Source organism: Haliaeetus leucocephalus, unplaced genomic scaffold (assembly GCF_000737465.1).
Source record: "Haliaeetus leucocephalus isolate CR32 unplaced genomic scaffold, Haliaeetus_leucocephalus-4.0 Scaffold933, whole genome shotgun sequence".
NCBI classification, from domain to species: Eukaryota; Metazoa; Chordata; class Aves; order Accipitriformes; family Accipitridae; genus Haliaeetus; species Haliaeetus leucocephalus.
Window position 1 is genome coordinate 941509 of NW_010973369.1, and position 17770 is coordinate 959278.

At 47.4% G+C, this 17770-nt stretch overlaps 1 protein-coding gene across 1 annotated transcript; it reads right to left on the reverse strand.

Moving 5' to 3' along the window:
- Positions 1 to 499: 499 nt before the first annotated feature.
- LOC104842024 (perilipin-3-like) lies at positions 500 to 4106 on the reverse strand. Its single transcript, XM_010584093.1, has 7 exons — positions 4035 to 4106; positions 3076 to 3271; positions 2132 to 2214; positions 1637 to 1889; positions 1281 to 1480; positions 1017 to 1145; positions 500 to 910 (listed from the first exon to the last, which is right to left on the reverse strand). The coding sequence occupies exons 1-7, from the start codon at positions 4104 to 4106 to the stop codon at positions 500 to 502; spliced, it is 1344 nt and encodes a 447-aa protein (XP_010582395.1).
- Between the last annotated feature and the right edge of the window lie 13664 nt (positions 4107 to 17770).

Below are 17770 nucleotides of genomic sequence, written 5' to 3' on the forward strand. Positions count from 1 at the left end.
ATTGTTGAGCAATACTCACTCTTGCAGCCTTTCTCCAAGAGACACAAGAGACAGTAAGTGGTTTTGCATGCAGTAGTTTTATTTTAAGCAGTTATGACCTAGTACGAGCAGCTTGTAGGAAGACAATTCTTTACACTGTATACTAGCTGAGAGTTCAAGACCAACAGCAATCATTGTATTGAAATAGGCAGTGCCTACATACACTGATGAAGGACATGCCATAGACAGCTTTCTAGGGAGATGGGAGCATTGCAGAGCTTCACCTCTGTTCTTCTGGCCCAGAGCTCAGCCAGCATTCCTGAAGGCAACTACAAGTACTTAAGAGTGGCCCTGCTACTTCCACCACCTTCCTTAGAAGCTCCCAAGGATTTATTCACCAGTACTCAGTAATCATCCAAGATGTGACAGCTCCATCCTCAGCTGAGTAGCAGGGTTACATAAAGCTAAGACCAAGCACTCAGACTCATGTCAGGCAGGCCTGGGATCACAGCCTTATCCTTTACATGAGGGTGGTAAAGGCTTCATGATGCCCTGCTCCTGCTGTCTTGGCTTCCTTCTCCTGCAAGGGCTCATGCTCCTGGGAGGTTTCCTCCTCATCCTCCTCCCTGGGGGAGAAGGGTCCCACCAGCCAGGACAGAGGTGTGTTGTTTTTCAGGTAGTCCAGCAGCTCCTCCATGTACTCCTGGATCACAGCCAGCTTCCTCTGGCTCAGGACACTGCTGGACAAGTCCTGGAAGGAGTTTGCTGCTGAGAAAGAAGCATGAAGTTCCTCTATGGTACTGAGAGATTGTTTCACCTTATCCTGAAGGCTTGAGGGAAGTCCTTGAATTGCAGACACTATTTTACAGCAGGTGATCTGCAGCTGCTGTGTGATACTGCATGCCATGAGCAGGGCCAGAGACTCCATCTCCTGGGAGGAGGCAGGAAGGACAAGATCAGAGGAGCAAGTTACTTAAAAAAACAAAAAAAATCAAGAGGATACCCAGAGACCATTGCTTCCCTCCCCAGGGAAGTACCTCTGCCTCTGCAGATGTTTTATCTCCACTCTCTTCGGAAGACATTTTACTCCAGTCCACCCACATCTGTTGCAGTTTCTCCTGCCCCTCCTGAACCTTTTGATTAAATCCTTGCTTAAACACTTCAATCTGTGGCAGGGGAAGATCAGAGTGTCAAGACAGACAGATCTTCTGGTGAACAGCACAGCTCTTTATCATAGCAAAGAAGATGAAACCAAGCCAACAATTTGGTCCCCTCCTTCCAGGAGACTGGGCTCTACCTACCAGTTCAATGATGCAGTGAAGCTGTGCAAGGGCCCCCTGCATGCCCTGCCAGACCTGCTTCACTTTGTCTGTTGAGCGCAGGTAGGCAAACAGGCGAAGTTCATCAGAGAGAGACCCCAACCTCACAAAGTACTGTCTCTTCTCCTGCTGCTGCTCCACAGATATTATGTCTGCACCTTCCTCAGATGCTGCCAGTTTGGCTGAGGAAAGAGACAGTATCTGTAAGTGGCTGACCAGAGATGTTTACCACACATAGTAAACAAGTATCAGGAGATCTCGGACTAGATAGCCTCCAGCACAGCACTTCCCATTAGTCCCTAGTTTGCCATACTAGTAATGACATACTGTTTACTTACCTAGTTCCTCATTTCCAATAGGGAGAGAGCTGTCTTCTGTTCTCCCCAGCACAGCTTCTGCTCTGCTTACAGCTGTCTGGCCCACTTTGGAGTCCATAACCATCCCCACACTGGTCACTGCAGATCTGGCAGCCTCCATACTGCTCTGAAGAGTCTCCTTAGTTACATCCACCACCTCTGTCACTTTGCTGCTCACAGCATCCTTCACATCAGCCACTCTCAATGATACCAGCTCTTTTGTGTCAGAGAGGATCTGTGGAAGAGGAGACTTATGTCAGATAAGTGATTGGGTCATGTAGTACACCACAATTCTGAATTGCACCAAGAGGACAATTAACACAGTGTCTGCTAAGTATTTATTCCTGTAGGAACTTGCACTATGCTCCTAGAGTAGTTTGTTCCTCACATGAGAGCCTACTTCACTGCCAGGTTTAGAAACCCTGCAAGAACTAGGTCCATCTGCCAGCTAGGGACAGCACAGTCTTTGATTCTTACCTGTTCCACTGGCTTTTGAAGGAGTGGGAGCTTTTCCTCTAGTTTATCCAAACCCTTGGAGGCATACTCACTTGCTGCAGCAACTGAAAAGAACAACAACAAAAAAAGTGTCAGAAGTTGGTTTTCTGCAATTCCATCTCAAGTTCTGCCTTCCTGAGCATGTTGCTCTGCAGGGAGCCTAGATGAAAGTCTCCATTCAGATCACCAGGCCAGGTGTGTTGTACACTGAATTTGTAGAGCTGCTTGTATTGGTCTCCTCATAGATCTGTTCACTTTGACAGCTGCCAATTTCCACTTGTACAGACATAGCCACCCACATGGGATCCCCTCCTGCAGCTTCTTGAGGTCTTGACTAAATAGATGCATAGCCCTCATCTCTGCCCAAGTCTCCACATCCCAAGGATCCAGGATCACATAGTTACTGACAGGAGGGGGATGCCCACTCTGGGCTTTGAGCAAACCCAGGCCCTGTCACATAGACTCTTTTATCAGACATTTTATCAGTATTAGGAATAGCCCCTCTCTCTCCAGGAGTTCAGAGCTTCTTCTCAGATGCCACAGTCATATTCTTTAAGGGCCATTGCAAACAGGACCTTTAGAGGTAACAGTCCTCCAAGAGGAAGCTTTTTCCTGTAGTCACCATGAGCTTGTAAGAATCCAACTATAAGCACCTGCCACCTAATACTTTGGACTTTGCAATATCAGTTTTAGGGAAGTCAACATCAGAGTTAAGTCCTTGCCCTCCAGGGAGCAACCCTCCATCACACTACTTGGACTAGGACTCAGTTTTTAGCCTTACTTGTAAGCCAGGAGTTTTGTAAGCTATCCTTTTAGTATGGTGATGGAGAGGTACATTTCCACATCCTAGGACTCCTTCCAGAGCTGGAAAGAGCCAGACAGTCCCTCACAGGCAGGTGCAAACCTGCCCTTCCACAGGGGATTACCATGAGGCTCCAGTGTAGTCAGAACTGGCTGCGCACAGCTGGCTGTGGCTTCGGTCACACTCTTCACTCCTTTCTCTGCTGCATCACACAGAGATCTGATGTAGGGGTGGCTCTCCTTAGTGGAGGCATAAGCTGTAGAAACTATGTCACAGGCAGAGCTCACCAAGGTCAGGTTAGCCACCTGATTTACTGCATCCTAGAAGAGCAAGAGAAAAAAAAACCATGAAGCTTGCAAACATGATCCTGAGCTTCCTATGCAGTTTTGCCCCAAAACTCTCTGTTCAAGTCACCTAGTCTGGTTGAAGAGGCAAGGCTTGCCTTGCTTGGACACTTGCTTTAAAGTCTACAACTCAGTTGTGAAACAAGCTGTGGAGCATTGACACTTACAGCTGGTCCATTCTAGAAAGGTCTTCCTCTGGCACAACGCTACCCAAGAGACAGCTGAGTTTGTGGGCAACCTCAATACTTCTGTACCCATACCCAGCTCCAATTCATTTGGTATAGCTATTTAACAAGCTAATACCCTGGCAAAAACTCCATCAGACAGGATCAAGTTGATTTTAAATTGACAGACTTTATACTAGTCTTCAAGAAGCATGCTGCTGGTCATGGGAGTAAAGCAAGCACAACTGGTGTTAGGTCTGCTGAAAGATGGGAGCCTTTCCATAAAAGAATTGCCTGCAGCAAGCCAGGATCTTGACTACCAAGTGAGAGAAACATCTTTCCTAGCCAAGAACCAGGCTACTTTGCTTAGCCTAGGAGGTTACTTACAGGGTCGTCAGGCCTACTGTTTCAGCCATTCTGTCACCCATGTTTCCAAAGAAGCTGCAGGGCAAGCCCGAGCAGAGGAAACACTCCTCCCTTTGTGGAGGCTTCCCTCCCACCAGCCACAGCAGGACCACCACCTCATACCTGCATCTGGGAGCTGCCACTCCTTACACCTCACATGGAGCACCTACCTGCTGCTCCTCTTCCTTCACCTCCAGGGAGCTCTTGGCAGCTCTCTCTTTGTCAGGCATAGCAGAGGCCATTGCAGCTGAAATGCAAGTAGCACCATGGGTTTAGGAAAAGGCAAAGCAGCCAGTGAGCCTGCAAAGGGATTTCCCTTCGCAGGCGACACTTCCCTCCAACCTCATTAAAGGAAGAAGTTCTTCACTACCCATTAAGGGAAGACCCCCAAAATGGGCCTCTTCCCATTATGGAATGAAGGGATCTGTACTACTTGCAAAGCTACCTAGTATTTAGGTTTTGCATGGTTTATGCTAATCAGAGGAATGAGGAGAACAAAGTCTTTCCTCACCCAGGAGAGCTTTTGTCAGAGAGATCATAGTGCTTGTTATCAATATATTTAGAAGAGGCACTGGCTTAGAAAGTAACAGCAGAACTAGGAAAAAAGCAGCTCAAGAAGCTGCCCTACTGTTGTTAGCACACCACAACCAGAACCAGCTTTTCACTCAAAAACAGCACAGGCTGCATCTAACCTTTCAGGCAGGACCACAAGCAACCTTACATTAACTAAGATTAATCCCATTCCATAATTAAGCCAGGCAAGAAACATCTAAACATGAACCAGGAGTTCATAGAACAATTACAGCCTTAACACCTAAAAATTTCAGAACCATACCTTTTTGCTCTGTCAGATACAAGCCAGAGACCAGCAAGAAAGAACCAGACAGAACAGCATACTCCATCATCCCCACTCTGCCTTTTTATACTGTCTGGGAAAGTGGGGGTAAGGAGGGACCCTCAGTGACTGACAGCTCTGTGAAGCAGCAGAAAGGAGCCAATCTCTGTCCTAGCCAATTAGAGGTGGGGTGGGGCAGAGATGGGCCCTGCTGTGGCTCGTTAATTACTCTGTAATCAGGCAGGTACACCTTGCCCTGTGTAGAGGAGCTCCCTTTGAAGGCCAGTGCTCCTGCAAAATGAGAGAGGCATTGCTGGCATGGACCATGTCCCCTTTATGACTTTGCCTCAGATCATACACCATCTGGAAATGGCAATTAGTTTTGTTTCTCTTTTTGATGGGAAACAATAACCAGAAAAGAAAAGCAAATAGAGTAAAACAAATCTGGAGAAAGACTTCACACCTAATGTGCGATTCCTATTGCTTTTATCTGCTAGTGCTTAATGTTTAATGACAGAAGTACCTGCTCAGCTCCTGCCTACTGTTAAAAGCACTGGAACTCAAGTTTCTCATCTTGAGGTCCCCAGAGAGCTTGGAGTCTCTACATCTTCTCCAAAGGCCATAAGGGTGAACAGCCCCTGCATAAGACTGATTAGTAGCCGGGTTAGACCCCTTCTGCTTGGGTTCAGCGTGTACTTTCAGGGGTGTTCTGACTCATGCCATCCCCCTCAGACAATCCACTTTCCTTCAAACACAATTGCACGACAGCCTGCTGATCTTTCCACGCATTTTGGGAATTGCAGCTTCTGTTCGTTCCTGAGCTGGGGGTGGAATTTGGACATCCAGCAGCCTGGGGGAGGGCCAGCCATGGTCCTTCCTCCTCAGCAGAACTTCACCTCATTGCAGAATGACTGTTTCAATTCACTGGGTCTCAGAACATGCAGGGACCTGCCTCGTGGTGGTGGGCACCATCAGCAGGAAGAGAGAAGCCAGCAGTCTGGATCCCGCAAGGACTTTCCCTGTGTGGAATCTGGTGACTTTAAAATACAGAACTCTTGGAAATGGCTCTTGTTTAATTAACAGAGGAGCAGTTATACTGAACTGTCCTCATTTTGGCTGGGATAGAGTTAATTTTCTTTCTAGTAGCTGGTTATGTCTTGGATTCAGTGTGAGAAGAACATTGATAACTGTCGTGGTTTACCCCCAGCCAGCAACTAAGCACCACGCAGCCGCTCACTCACTCCCCCCCCATCCAGTGGGATGGGGGAGAAAATCAGGAAAAGAAGTAAAACTCCTGGGTTGAGATAAGAACGATTTAATAGAACAGAAAAGAAGAGACTAATAATGATAATGATAACACTAATAAAATGACAACAGTAGTAATAAAAGGATTGAAATGTACAAATGATGCGCAGGGCAATTGCTCACCACCCCCCGACCGACACCCAGCCAGTCCCCGAGTGGCGAATCCCTGCCCCCCACTTCCCCGTTCCTAAACTAGATGGGACGTCACATGGTATGGAATACACTGTTGGCCAGTTTGGGTCAGGTGCCCTGGCTGGGCATGAGAAGCTGAAAAATCCTTGACTATAGACGAAACACTACTGAGCAACAACTGAAAACATCAGTGTTATCAACATTCTTCACATACTGAACTCAAAACATAGCACTGCACCAGCTACTAGGAAGACAGTTAACTCTATCCCAGCTGAAACCAGGACAATAACACACTGATGTTTTCAGTTGTTGCTAAGCAGTGTTTATACTAAGTCAAGGATTTTTCAGCTTCTCATGCCCAGCCAGCAGGAAGGCTGGAGGGGCACAAGAAGTTGGGAGGGGACACAGTCACACAGCTGACCCAAAGTGGCCAAAGGGGTATTCCATACCGTGTGACATCATGCCCAGTATATAAACTGGGGGGAGCTGGCCTGGAGGGGATCACTGCTCGGGAACTAACTGGGCATCGGTCAGTGAGTGGTGATGCATTGTGCATCACTTGTTTTGTATATTCCAATCTTTTTATTAGTATTATTGTCATTTTATTATTGCCATTTTATTATATCTTTATTATTTCATTATTATTTTCCTCCTTTCTATCCTATTAAACTGTTCTTATCTCAACACACGAGTTTTACTTTTTTTTTTCCCGATTATCTCCCCCATCCCACTGGGTGGGGGGAAGTGAGCGAGCACCTGCATGGTGCTTAGTTGCTGGCTGGGGTTAAACCACGACATGAACAAGCCATTCCAGGAGCAGGGGGCTTCCCATGGATCTGTGTCTTGGTGCTGCTTTTCTCTAGTTTCTCTGATGATCAATGAAGAGTGAGTCGCACTGTGTGATTCTCTTCAGAGAGGCATTGCCATGGACCCCTCTACTCCTGGGCCACCTCTTTACCTGATTTTATTGGGATCTTGAGGCCCCTGATGTTTTGTTAAACCTGAAATCAACTGAGCAGTTCATACTTTACATGGGGGAAGGGAAAACCAATAGTCACACAAATGCACACAGAACATGGCTCTTTGACATACTAGGTTAAAGAGAAATAAGGGCACAGTGATGGGGACACTGCACTGATCAAGGACAAATCACTGACTTTCATTTGACAGTAGTGGAAAGGACTGTCTCAAAAGAGCAACACTATCTCTCCAAAACACATGGATGAGTTTTCATGTCATCATGATTTGATGAGATCTTTCAAAAAGGAAAAAGTGAAATTCACTGTACGCTCCCAGGGCAGCCAGCCTGAGAAGACAACGCTGTCCATATGGTTGATGATTCAGGCAGTTACATGCAGTCCTGTTGGAAAGCTTCGAGTCGAGTGGTATGTTTCAGGTATCCTCTTAGTACCCTGATCCCGCTAAGGGTCACTGCTTTACTTCTATGAATGCATTGTCCAACATTTCAGCAAGACTGTTCTTGTGGGGGAGTTCAATGCTGAAGCTTTGCAGGATGAGTGTTGATGTGATTTCGCTTTGCTTGCAGGAGAACACATAAAGCATTTGTGTTACAGCCTGCATCTGAAGCCCCGGCTCCTTGAATACAGTGTTTGTCATTGCCTTCATTTAAAAAGAAAGTCAGAAGAAAAAAACTATGAGTAAGTGGCACCAGCATAACACCAGCTTGGATCTGCTCTGCTGTTACCTGCCAGAGGAATCTTATCTTAACAGCCAGTTTTCCCATGCAGGAAGCAGCCCTTTCCCTGCTCCAACAGCAGAGCAGACACCCCAAGGCATCCTGTGTCCCACACCATCCCTTGCAACCCCTGACCCTCATGTGCACAGTGGGGGACAACGTGCAGAGCCCTAGGGAAACCCTCCATAGGAAGGAACCAGCACAACCCTCCAAAACCAAAGTCAGGTATTGTGAAATAGCCACAGAGAATGTGTTAGGTGCCTTCTCTTCATATGCATCTGGCAAATAAAACAAAGCAAACATGTTAGTCCTGGGCAGCATCCAGAGATAACCTACATACTTCCTCCCCAAACATCCCACATCTCCCAGCCAGACCTCGCAGGTTGGTATGATGGCACCTGGGCTGCAGGGACCTAGAGGCTGCCACTTTGCTGGGCTCATTCCTTGGGCAGAGGGTGCTGAGTTACATGTGCTGCATTCACGCTCCCTGCGAGCATGCCTGGGAGTGAAGAGCCCCAACAACCTGCCCCAGGTGCTGCCCAAGAGGGAATCTGCTGTTTGCTCAGAGGAAGCCCTCACAAGCACTCAGCATCAGTGCTGGGGTCCCAGGAGCAAAACAAGAAGTTTGACAGTGAAGATGCACTTGCTACAAGAGATGGTCCAAAGCTTATGGATGGTTCAGGTAGGAGCAGTTTAAGACTGTCTCTGAGCCATCCTATTCCTCAGAGTGGCCTGCTGAGACCTTTATTTGGTGACATGAGAAGTCTCATTCCAGCTCATGGGACTCCCCCAGGCTCCCCCAGGACTTCCCTGGGCATGACCACAGGCATTTTTTGGTCCTGCTTAGTTACCTCAAGGCCCACATGCAGACAGAAGTAGCTCTGCACAGCTTACTATGGAAGATGTTATGGACACACCATATCACGCTATTTTGGTGATAAGAAGGAGGCTGGTGGCTGTTGGAATAGAGATGACCAAAGGCAGGATGGTTACACATCTCACCATTTTTGCAAAGCATGAGTGAAAAGCATCATAAGTAAGGTATCAGGCCCTGGAACAGTGGACAGACAAGTGTCAAACTGCCTTCATCCCCCCAGAGCCATATAAGGGTGGTCCACCAGGAGTGAGGCCAGAAATGGTAAATCACAAGAGTCTGGAAGTCCCTTATGACTGTGGTTGGTTTAACTATTTACTAAGCAAGTCCCTCTCTTTTGCTACAGAGCCTGAGTGTCTTTGTACTTACATAAATGCAAATAGACAGGCTAAATTGTGCTTGGCTGCACAATGTCTGACCTCTGGGAAGGCAGCATTTACCAGGCTCTGGACCCATGTGCACACCTGAGGGTCCCGTGTGCCCATGGCTCGCACCTCATCCCTGCTCTGGGGCAGCTGCAGATTTGGGCTTCTGCTCGCTCATCATGTGTCTAGAGGAGGGACGAGCCCAGTTGAAGCCCTGACAACAGTGAGGAGCACACAACGCCTTCATCTTTGCACCTGACACTACAGGTGGGACTAAGTGTGTGACACAGCAGCCTTCAGAGCAAACCATGCATTTGGGAGTGCCCAAAACTGCCATCTGAGGGAAGGGTTGGTGTCTCCAGCCATGTAAATAGCTGTGCTGGGAGCGCAGCAGGGAGACACGGCAGTGGGCATCAGGGCTGCAGCTCCCCACAGGGACCATAGCCACCTGCCGTGAGTGTCATGGGGGACCCGTGCCGGGCAGCTGTGTGGCACACCAAGAAGAGCCTCAGATCTCAGCCGGGGCTTCATAGGCTTCAACAAATGTCTATCATTTGCATTCGGTCCCTCCTAGAGCTAGTGCTGGAACTAGGAGCCAACTTCAATGGCCTGCCTGCTGTGGGAAAGGTTGCAGCAGACGTGTTTGCCCGTGGTGGTGGCTGTTCCTGCCCTTGCGCACCAAGTTGATGGAAACCAGACTAATGTGGTGTGGAGCAACAAGTGTTGCTGGAAATGATGCTTGCACAGCCGGTTACAAAACGCGGTTCCTTTCAGCCCTGTCCTCAGCAGAACGCCAAGCGGGACTCCTGTTGCCAGAGCCAGATGAAGAAGATGGGAGATCTTTACATGGCAGAACAGTGGGGAGCAGGAAAAGCTAAACCAGGGAGGAAAACAGACTTCAGCCAGCCCTTTAAAAACACAAAACAGCTACCCTGATAATCCAAACAACTCAAATGTAACAAGAGATAAAAGCAAATCCTTCCTAATGAGATGACTGAAAATAAAACTGAAATTTCTATATCCTTTCTCCTTTGGCTCTAAAGCCTGCAAGGAAACCCAGGCAGTCCTTACCTTTTCCTGAGGCCACCTGCACTCCTAATGCACAGTGTGGGGTTTTGAGAGGAATAAATATTTGCTGAATATCTGCCGAACAAAACCTTAAAAGATACCTAGAAAAAAAATATTTGACTCTATGGTCCCAGACGGACACTCATTTGGTTGCTTCCATTTTGTCAGCAATAGCTATGGGCATGTGTAAAAGTGGTTTCATGTTCCTAGATAACATTATTGATAAGCAATAAGATTTTGGGTTATTTAAGGGGCACTTCATTTCTAAGTTTGTCTGAGGTGCCACAGTGCTTTGCAGACCAGGTTCTGTGTGTGTCTGTACCAGTTATCTACAGATCTCCTTATATCCCTGGATTCTGAACATTATGAGTAATTCAGTTGCTCTGATGATGGACACCAAGTACCAAAGATCCTAATTTTTACACTAAATATAAGGCATTAGCTGTAGTTTCTCAGCTGCATTTAATAGTAAACTCAGAAAAAGGAAAAATCCACTTTTGGATGGCCCTGGCTGCACAAAAATCACAGTATCATACAGTTTTCTGGATGATAAGCTTGGATGATTGTGAGGCTGCAAAATAAGCCTGTTGTAATGGCCATGAAACTGCTGGCAAGCATGATGCTGAAGGCTAATCCAGTAAATCTGGAGGTTCTGACATATTGTCTCTCATCAGAGCTCGCTATCACCATAATAGAGAACATGAGACCAATCAGAGTCTAAATCCCTCTGTATGCTCCCTTATGTCTTTTCTGCAAAAGAGGAAAAAAATCCTCCGAGTACAAACTGTCCTCCAGACAAGCCCTGAAGCAGTGGTAAATGTCATGTCAGAGGATCCATCGTCCCAGAACGCCTTAAGGAAGGAGCAGTGTTTGTGCCATTTGCCTTGAGGTCTATCTTTCTGGTTTGGACTGTGACAGCAGCATCCTGAAATATGTCATCCTCCTGCACAAGGAGCCATGCAGTGGCTCACACCACTTGCCTCTCATTGCTCCTCACATCCTCAGCTATGAATGCCACATGTGCAGCAGAGGCAGTAAGTATATCAGGGATGGAGCCCAGGCCAGGTCTTACAGTGTTGAGTAGAGGAGTTAGGGTGAGTCGGTCCTCCTGTTGACAGAGCTCCTGGTCAGGCTTTGGATGATCAGACTCATAATGGTTTGTCTCCTCGTACGGGGACAGAAAGGCCCTTGGTGTCTTGAGCTGTTCATGCAGTCTTCTCTGCCTGAAGTGAGTCTCCTGAGGATGGTTACATGAGAAACTGAATTTTGAACCTGTGGAAATGGGAGCTACCACTACCTCCAACCATATGCCAGAAGATAAACTTCATCGAGTTCATCAATACAGCAGAAGCCTTCAGAGGGCCCCAGACTCTCTCAGGAGAAGGGCTGCTCCTGCTGTCCCACACCCATCAGGTGCACCAAGGTGGGGAAAAATCCTGAAACCCTGCAGGTTTCCCAGAAAATAAAGAAACATTAATGTTTCTGTTCCTGTGCTGAGCTTGAGCTGCCATGCAGTAGAAAGTCAAGCAGTTAAATCTCCCTCTTAGCTGCCATCAGAGGGAAGAAGTACCAGTTACAAAGAGGCAGACGCATTGGCCTGACAGCACCTGAACCCCTGCACAAAACCATTCAAAACCATACTGACTTCCAAGGAACTGCTCCTATCCTCTCTTGCACCCTCTCTTTACTACTTGTTTTTCACAGCTCTTTTTGAAAGCAGAATGTTTTGCTAAGCCCCCTTGGCAGAAAAAAGCTCTCACAGAGGTAGAAAAGAGTGAGCAATTTTGTGTTATGGGTCTGCTGCTGTTAGTCACCAAAAGGCATGTCCTAGTGCTCTGTGTCACAGGGGGAACAGAGACTCTACCTGGAAATTGCTGTTCAGACTCTTTGTGGTATTGACTGAGCCTTTCTGTCTCAGGAAGATGTAATGAGTGTGATAGCTGTCAGCCTGTTGCAGAGCTTAGCATAATTGCCTTATAGCCAGGTTTCAACAACTGGGTAGTTATGGTGATAACTACCCCCATTGCCCTGGCCGAAGCTGTGTAGCACCCGTGTTTGTAAGGAAGATGAAGACGAACAGTCAAAACCAAAGGGAGACACTGGCAAAATCAAAGGGGGACTTTCTGATGCCTGGGATCGCCTCAGCCAAACTTATTGTCATTTAATAGGTAACAGGAAGGGGGAAGTAAAGGGGGACGGGAAGAGGTAGCTAAAATGGGGATTGGCTGTACCTTTTTCCCATAGTTTGCCCAATTAACACAGAGACTAAGAAAGCTGATGGTGGTGAACTGTGTTTTGGGTTTGTGTGGTAGGGTGGAAGCAGAGGAGGGGACTACAGGGGTGACTCCTGTGAGAAGCTGCTAGAAGCTTCCCCGGCTCCAAGTCAGACCTGTCGCTGGCCCAAGCCGACCCCATCAGTGACAGTGATAGCACCTCTGGGAGAACAGATTTAAGAGGGGGGACAGATAGTGAGTAGTGGGATTGGAATGTGAGAGGAACCCCTGGGCAGATACCGAAGTCAATGAAGAAGGAGCGGAGGAGGTGCACCGGAGGAGGTAGATGCCCCTGCAGCCCGTGGTGAGGCGGCAGGCTGTCTCCCCAGTCCATGGAGGGGAGCGGGGGAGCAGAAGCCCACCTGCAGCCCGGGGAGGAGCCCACGCCGGAGCAGGGGGGTGCCCCCCAAGATGGCCGGGACGCCATGGGAAAGCCCACACTGGAGCAATCCGTAACTGAAGGACTGCGGCCTGTGGAAGGGACCCACATTGGAGAATTTCATGGAGAGCTGTCTCCTATGGGAGGGACCCCACACTGGATCAGGGGAAGAGTGAGCAGTCCTCCCCCTGAGGAGGAAGGAGTGGCAGAGACAACGTGTGATGAACTGACCCCAATCCCCATTCCCCATCCCCCTGCACTACTGAGGGGGAGGAGGGAGACAGAAGTGGGAGTGGAGTTGAGCCGGGAAGGAGGGAGGGGTGGCGGGAAGGTGTTCTAAGGTTTGGGTTTACTTCCTAGTATCCTTGTTTTGTTTTGATTTGTAGTAAATTAAATTGATTTTGTTTCTCCCCCAAGTTGAGCCTGTCTTTTGCCCATGACCATAAGTGGTGAGTGATCCCTCCCTGTCCTTGTCTCAACCCACGAGCCTGCCTTTATATTTTCTCCTTATCCCACCAGGGCTGGGGCAGAGAAGTGAGCGAGTAGCTTCATGGTGCTTTGTTACCAGCTGGGTTTAAACCTCGACAACTGAAGCGGAGAATCCTTTGCTGCCTGCTCACTGATGATCAATGGGAAAACCTGTGCCAATCCCTCGGGCTGGAGTCAGCGGTACTGAGACTGCATCCAGCTCAGTAGCAGGCTGGTAAAATAGTCAGCACACTTGAGAATGGTTCCCCTGGAGGTAGACTAACTCTGAAGGACTGGACAACACCAAGCATGCAGCTCTCAGGAAGAGGTTGGCATTTTTTTAATGACAGCGTGGGTGGTGTTGGCCAAATGCAGGAATTGGTTGAGCAATATTTGGTCGTCAGAACTGAGCATCATCCATCAATAGGTACTATGAACTGTCCCAATCTGGGCTAGGAGAGGTCAACATGGCAACATTAATAGAGATCCAAAAATAGAGATCTTCTTCCCATCTGCTTTACCTTGGACCTGTTGAGTGTGTTGCAAGTGCTGGTAAATCCCTATAACTACAATTTCAAAGAGACTAGTAGGAGGACAGAGAGGTGAGCCTTGCTTGGGCAGGCTCCCTGGCCATTTCAACTTTTCCAAGGTATGAAAGATGGTAGGTTTTTTTCTTTTCCTAGTAAACTCATCTTAACCACACTGGACAAGGAAGAAAAACACACTGCATTACAACAGCTAAGCTAGAAATGAGCATCCTTCTAATGCTGCTGGATCAGCCTGGCCCTATTCTTCACACATGGCCAAACTCTGCACCAGATGGGCCTGTTCCTGGTAATAGTTCTGCTCATGGATTAGAGGGCTGAGATGGACCTGAGAGCTGGTCTGAGCTCAGCTGGGAAAGCCAGCACCCCTGAGAAGGAGATGGTGTGGTGCTCCAGTGAGCTGAGCGTCCCTGCACAGGCAGGGATGGCAGGTCAGGTTTGTCTGTGGGTTGGCAGCCAAGTGCTCAGCACTGCAGGTGGGTCCTCATCTGTGCCTCTCTGCAGCTAAAACCTTCTTGAGGTATGCATATTCGTGTGTGTGTATGTGGCTGGGGGGGGTGTCTTTCTTCCTATTCACTTCTGAGACCCCCTATTGTGAAGGAAAGACACTACCCAAGGTGGGGACAGGGAGAATACAGGTGCTGCTGTGCTGTGAAGGGCACAAGTTGAGTGTAAATCCTGTACAGAAGTTATGGGAGGTAACTTGTCCAACAGGTCCTGACAGTCTGCTCCAGTTGGTGCTAGAGAAATCAGTGAATCAACCAGCTCAGTTAATCTAAGAGGGTCACAACTAACAGTTTGTTCTGTCTTTGTATTACATGGCAAGCCTTTGCACCGGTTGCAAATGAATCGCTGTTTCTGTGCTCATTATTGCACTGATGTTTGAAGACCACAGAGCTATTGTGGAAGAGCAGGGCTCCAACCAAGGCAGAGGAGAGCCTGCGGGTGCTGTATCCATGACGACAGCTCCTTCCACTTTCAATCGTTTGACACCAATTAGAGATAGTCTTCCCAGTGCTAATGATGGGAATAGGGAGGCCGGAGCACTGGGCTGGACTTGGGGACTGTGGGACTCTATCCTCAGTTCTGCCAGCTGCCTGCAGGGTGACTTTCTCTGAGACTGTTGGGTTCTGTGTCTCAGCTTCTCCATCTTTAAAATGGTGATCATGATTTTGACCTTTTTCCACAACATGCTTTGTGATCTGCTGATGAAAAGTGCCAGATGAGAGCTAGGGATTACTGATAATAAACTCCATGCTTACCATCAGAAAGGCAGTTCCTGCTCAAGTCAAGCCACAGTCCCCTTAACCAGAGAAACAGAGTTTCTCTGTGCAGATCTGGCCAGCACCAGTTTCCAAGTCCTTGGATTTGCCATCCAGGAGGAGGAGGTGAGTTCAGTCTCTGATGTGGCAATGCTTATGCAGGAGCTCAACTTGAGCACATAGGCAGAGCTGTCAGGAGGACAAGCTGGGCTCCGCTGCTCATCAAATCTTGTTCCTCCTCCTGAGACCTGGGCAAACTCCATACAGCGACTGTATGAAATAGGTGCCTGTCCCCTGAGAAGATGCCACCAGCTTCCTGCCACCAGCATCCCTTTTAGCTGGACCAGGACCTCTAGGCAGGCTGGACCACTGGGCAGCTCCTAGCTGAAGCAGGCAATAGCGAGTTACCCATAGGAAACCATCCAAACCCCTCCGACAACACCCTTAGCTCAGAGACCTGTGCCTGACTAACTGTGCCCGGTTTCAGTGTGGAAAATGGATCTAGAGGACTTGCATGATGCATGTGCACAGCAGGGGTTATTGCTCTTCAACAAAGTAAAATAGGAGGTCTGGATGCCCCTCTGCTCTACAGCATACTTGCTTCGATTGTACTGGCCTCTTTCAATCATCTCTATATCATGTGATGAGCAGGTAACCTAGGCCAAATATCTGAAGAGGGTGCCCACTAAACTGTCAGAAACACCCCTCAGAAATATCATTTGAAGTCCCTTCCATAAAAAGAATCTGGAGCTTGAAATATGTGCAGAGCACAGAAAAATAGGCTCTAGCAGCACATTTTGAAAATCAGTGCTTTAGGCAATCTCCTTAGCAGCTTGTTAGATGTTTTATAAGTGTCCTTCCCAGCTCCAGAAGAAATAATAGTACTAATGATTGTGTCAGATACAAAATAATTTCACAGCCTTTTTTGTCTGCAAGCTTTCCAATTTCAATAAATCATGTGCCCTTCTATGCAGCTGAAGAAATCCAAAACCCATAGTACAGACAGCTTGGCTGGCAAAAAAAAAAAAAAAAAAAAAAAAAAAGAGGACACCAGGGCCATCTTTTTCTGCATTAGTTCCAGCCAATACTTTGTTTGCCTTAGCGAGTCAGGCACTTGCTGAGCTGTGATACCTTCTCATTAGCACAGCTGAGCGCTCTCTGGGATCCCAGGAGAAGGTGTTAGTATTAAGCATGGAGAAGCATAATAAGGGAATTAGCACACACCTGCATGTTTCACTGGTCTGCAAAGTGGGCTGGTGTCCCTGAGAGAGTTGGTGAACATCCAAGCTCCCTCAAGGCTGGGGTCATGAGATAGTCACCCTGGCAGTGGAAGCTATGGCATGATAGATATCCCTTCAAGCAGAGAAACGATTTGCACATCTGACATATTGGGGGAGTGTTTTAACTAGTGAACTGTGGGAACTAGTAAGCTCCCTGCAAATACTCCTATGCTCAGGACAATTGTCCTTGTGGACATAACCACACCTGAATGATTGCATCAATCCACCAGGAAAAGCTTTCCTGCTAGTGACATCCTTGGGGACGGGTGAGATGAAGCAGGGCAGAAAGGACCTAAGTGCCTTTGTGCCTTCCACCCAACAACATATCAGTGAGAGTTTTACTTCTTTGATTTTAAAGATGGAATATCATATAGGGGAAGTAGCAAACTCATTTCACACTTGAAATAGTTGGTTTATTTGTAACAAAATAATTGCAGCCCAGGCTAGAGTTATTTGAAATACCCAGAAACAGACAGTAAAAATTCACATTTCCACAAGTCTTTTGAAACTCCCTGTTGAACTTTCACTGCAGGTGATGGGGGAAAGGACCCAGAAACAACTGTTTTTAAAACAAACAAAAAAAAAAAAAAAAAAGGGGCATTGAAAAGAGCAGAGGATAATGAATCTTCAGTGCTCAGTGCAGTTACAGACCATGAATAAATAACTTGCTAGATCAATCTTCCTATGTTGATTGCATTCATCTACTCTTTTTGTTCTGAATAATAGAAAACATCACTCCAGACTCTTGCAGAAAGTAGGCTAAGGCCAACAGCTCTCCAACACCACAGTTTGGGCCTCCAGTTGTCTGTAGAGCACTTGAGTGGGGTGATAGCCTCCTCTTCTGCTCCTCCTCCCTTGCAGGTGTTCCCTCCTGTTCGGTCCAGCTCCTTGCATATGGTGGTTCAGGCTCAGGTAGAGCTGTTCTGTCTACATTGCTGGATGAAGGAGGACTCACCCAAGCCCGCATAAGGAGAAACACGAGCATGTGTGCCCCTTGACCACATGCAGTCCCCAAACACTGGGGCTGATGAAGCAGGTTTACATCTCATGACTAATTGCAGATCCTGGCTGAGCTTTGTCTGGAATTTGTATGCTCTCCATCCAATTCTCTGGTACCTGCTAGACTCTGAGCTCACACAATGATCTTTCCATTAATTAGGATACTTACACTATCTTTTTTCTTATTCAGTTGCCTATTTTTTCACATTTTGTAAGAATTTAATTACCTTTGAAACCTCTTCCCTGCTCTGTAAGATCTGATTGAAATTTAGCCAATGGATTCAGAAACTACAGTGTAGGGACAATTTAAAAACCCAAAGGAGATAGTTACATAGTAATGTGAAATAATATATAATCCATTTGAGTTTAATTTATCCACAGCAGTTACAATTTTTCCCTATATGTTAACTGATGTAATTTTGAGA